Raw genomic sequence first — 3,957 nt, forward strand, 5'->3', positions numbered from 1 at the left:
TGTGTGCCTGCGCCTTTGGTCTTTCTGGCTTTGCTGCTGGACCCAGCAGCTCTTTCCAGGAGTGGTGCTGATCTCCATGGCTCCCAGAGGTGTCACTTTGTGACAAACCCTGTGGTATTTCCCAGCCCTCCCACCTTGCCTTGCACCCTTGTCCCCAAAGCCACCAGTAAGCAGAGAGAAGGCAGTACTGGGTATTTTATTGCATCAGGTCCAGGGAGCAGTGCCAGGGATGTCTTGCAGGGAGGGCGGCAAGGAATGATGCCTGGCTTGGCAGACACAAGGCTGGGGGACAGTTGGCTGAGTGAGACCAGCGCTGGGCATGTTGATGGGTGGGATGTGAGGTGCGTTTGGGTCTGCAGGGACAGTGCCAGGCACGTTGATGCTGGGCACCTGGGGCTCAGAGGAAGAGCTTGTCGTGGCAGGGCTGGCAGTACATCTTGTCGCCGCGCTCGCAGAAGGTGCCCTTGTGCAGCCGGCCCAGGCAGTAGGAGCAGATGAAGTGCTCGGGGTGGTACCTGCGCCCCGCGGCCGTGATGCAGCGCCCGCTGACGGGGCGGCCGCAGCCATGGCAGATGGTGCCCTGCCGCTGGTGGAAGTGCAGCTCGCAGTAGGGCCGCCCCTCCAGCTCGAAGAAGGAGCCGCCGGTGAAGCCAGTCAGGCACTCCTGGGGGAAGGAGAGGGGAAGGCTGGTGTGGCCCTGGGAACACCCCAGTACGTGCATCCATCCCCGCAGTCCCACTCACCGTGCACACGAAGCACTCAGCGTGCCAGACACCCTGCAGGGCTGACAGGTAGTTGTCAATGACAGGGCGCTCACAGCCCTGGCATTTGGGGGCAAACATGGCCAGGAAGTCCTGGTGGCAGTACGGCTTCCCATTGTGCTCCAGGAACCCTGCGGGGAGGGATTGGGATGGGCACCCACGTGGGGATGACTCACACTGGGGACAGTGGGACATGGTGGTACCCAGGACAGGAGGCAAGGGAAAGACCGTGGGGAGCTCTCAGATGGGGTGATAAGTGCAAGAGTAGGGATACCTGGGCTGGGGGCAGGATCCCCACCCCTGTTCCTTGGCACATACCCTCATCTCCAAACACCTTCCCGCAGTGGGCACAGAAGAAGTGCTCGGGGTGCCAGGTCTGGTCCAGGGCCGTGAGGACTTTCTGCAGGAAAAGCCGAGGTGAGGGGGCTGGGGGGAGGTGGGGCACAGGACAAACAGGTTGCTGGCAATGATTAGGATGAATATGGTGATTAGGAAGAATAGTAGGTGAAAAATTTTGTAACGTAGGGGTCTGAGGCCATATATCATGTTGCAAATTGTAGGATCATGATATGAACAGTGTGATGGGGAAGAAGGTAAGGGAGTAGAAAACTGGTTTTAACTGATGGGGATTTTGAAGTTTATAATGAATTTTCATTCTCAGAAGGAGGTGAGGCTTTCTGTTCTGGAGTGGATGTAGATTGTTATTGGGATTAGGCTGATTAAGAAGGAGATTTTGACTGTGTTTGTAATTGTGTTGAGGGTGTTCTTGAGGTTGTTGGATAGAAGTGGAAATAGGATGGGGGTGGAGAGGGTTACTAGGGTTAAGAGTATGAATGTGTTTAGGACTAGTGAGAGGTCCATTACTTTCACTTGGACTTGCACCAAGATGAGTGGCTCCTAAAACCATTGGATTACTGTTATCCTTTGAAAGTAAGGAGACTGAGGTTTTATACTCAGATACAAGCGTTAGCAGTTCTCACTGGTTTTACCTCTCCTCGGCAGGTAAGAAGGGTTTAACCTCTATCTTTAGAGTCACGGTCTAATGTTTTGGTTGAAACTACTTGCATATGGGGATACCGGAGATCAGTTCAGGTTGGGAGTGGGTCACTCCCTCCCTCCGTCCCTCACCTCGCGGATGGGGCCGGCGCAGTAGGCGCAGCGCGGGGAGAAGGCCTGGTGATAATCCTCCTCGCAGAACGCCCGCCCGCCCTGCTCGAAGAAGGGCCCCTTGTCCAGCTCCTGCCCGCAGCGGGCACAGGTGAAGTGCTCGGGGTGCCAGGTTTTGCCCAGGGCTGTGAGCACCTGCGAGGAGGAGGCACAGAGGCTGTGAGGGCGTTTCCAGGGGATGCCCAGGGGTGCCAGGCTGGCAGTGAGGGCTCACCTTGCCAGCGATGGGCTTGCGGCAGGAGGCGCAGATGCCGGCGGGCGCAGCTGTGATTCCCAGCTCCTGCAGGTCCCGCGTGAGGCTGTCCAGCATGTTGTCCAGCGAGGACTCCATGGGCACCCCGGCTCCCTGCCCTGCAGCTGCCAGCTGTTGGGAAGGAGCATGGTGAGGTCTGGGTGAGGGCCAAAGCCCCAGCCTGGTGCCCCAGGGCCAAGGCTCACCTTGCTCTGCGTGTGGCCCAGGTCGGCCAGGAGCTCATCCAGCTGCCGGGCAGCCTCCGTGTGCGGGGCTGAGGGGAGCAGCGGCTTTGGGACCGGCGCAGGGGTGCTGGGCGTGGCAGAGAGGGGAGGGTGCTGTGTGTCCACCCCAAAGTCAGGACCCTCCACCCCTGCGAACACAGCCCTTTCCCACAGGCCACCACAGGGAACAGTGCAGGTATGCAGGATACAGTCTGTCCCAGGTGACCCTGCATGGCAGATCCCAGCAAGGAACAGACAGCCCCAGGTGGCTTTGCCCTCCCATGGCTGTTTTTACCTGTACGCTGAATCCAAACCTTCTCCTGGAGGCTGAGCTCGAGGTGGCAGTGGCACCTGAAAGGACAAACCCTTATGGCAGAGCCCTCAGGGTGCTCCCCTGGCAGCTTCCCCTGCCCAGCTCCACCATCATGAGCTGAGGCATCTCTGTGCCCAGGCATTACCTTTGGGGCACCATGCTGGGCATCCTGGCAGGAGCTTGGTCCCTTCGGTGCATGGTCCTTGGAGGCCAGGCAGGAGCTCTGCTCCAGCTCTTCCAGCAAAGCATCTGCACAGAGACACCCAGGTCAGGCCCCACTGCCACCAGCTGCCCACCCTCTGCTCTTGTACCACTCCCAAAATCTTGGGAGCAAAAGGAGGGTTAGAGGGTCCTGCTGGCCAGCTGCCAGCCCTCAGCAGCCTCCCTGAGGCCCCCATCCCAGTGCAGGATGTGCCCACCTTCCCAAGGAGTGAGAGTGGGGCAGACTCCTGCCCCCACACACCATCCCCAGCCAGCAAAGAAACCTCTGCCAGTCCCCAGCTTGACCCAGCATAAGCCCTGGCAGGAAAAGCTCACCCTGGGCCCATCCTGCGTGTCCAGAGCATCACTTCCCCCGAGGCGGGCCGAGCACTTTCCCTTTCCCTTTCCTCTTTCACCCCCCTGCCCTGGCTGTCCCTGATGCTGGGAACAGGGGATGCCCCCAGCAGTGTGGCTGCTCCCCTGAGCCCAGCTCCCCACCCAGGCCAGGGATGGCTCCCACTGGGTGCAGCCAGCGTTGTGGCGCTGCCTCAGCCCATTTCCTGTTCTCAGGATGGCTCCATTTTTGGCCAAGTGCTCGCTCGACCACCAGCCCCATTGTTCCCTTAGGGTGGGGGAGGCACAGGAGGGAGCAGGGCTCCAGGGCTGCCCCTCAGCGTCATCCCCTCCCAGCCCTGAGGTACAGGAAGGAAGAGGCTCCCCGGAGTTGCCAAAAATGTGACCCCAAGCCAGGCCTGGCTGCGGGATGAGCTCTGGAGAGGCCCAACTTACCCAAATCCTCCATCCTGCCTCAGTGTGGGGTCCCAGGTCAGGGGCAGCCCCCCGAGGTGCTGCGATGGCAGCGGAGGCTGCGCTGGCTCTGTTCCGGTCTCGCCTCCGCCCCCCGCGCTGGGGTTTGTCACCCAGGGTTTCCTCTGTGGGCTGCACACACCACGTGTGACGGGCACAGCTGGGGCACAGGCAGCCACAAACAGCCACACTGGGGCTGCAGGGGGGAGAAACTGGCCTAGGGGCTGCCCAAGGAGCTCCAGGAGCCAGGAC

The 3,957-nt window shown here is 60.3% G+C and overlaps 1 protein-coding gene across 1 annotated transcript; it reads right to left on the reverse strand.

Moving 5' to 3' along the window:
- Positions 1–196: 196 nt before the first annotated feature.
- On the reverse strand, positions 197–3,737 carry LPXN (leupaxin). The gene is made up of 9 exons (XM_059474637.1): positions 3,688–3,737; positions 2,843–2,946; positions 2,680–2,735; positions 2,367–2,472; positions 2,143–2,292; positions 1,890–2,063; positions 1,080–1,161; positions 744–892; positions 197–664 (listed from the first exon to the last, which is right to left on the reverse strand). Exons 1-9 carry the CDS (start codon positions 3,698–3,700, stop codon positions 398–400), a joined length of 1,101 nt encoding a protein of 366 aa, XP_059330620.1. The 5' UTR covers positions 3,701–3,737; the 3' UTR covers positions 197–397.
- Between the last annotated feature and the right edge of the window lie 220 nt (positions 3,738–3,957).

The sequence above is a fragment of the Ammospiza nelsoni genome, chromosome 6, assembly GCF_027579445.1.
Source record: "Ammospiza nelsoni isolate bAmmNel1 chromosome 6, bAmmNel1.pri, whole genome shotgun sequence".
Lineage (NCBI taxonomy): Eukaryota > Metazoa > Chordata > Aves > Passeriformes > Passerellidae > Ammospiza > Ammospiza nelsoni.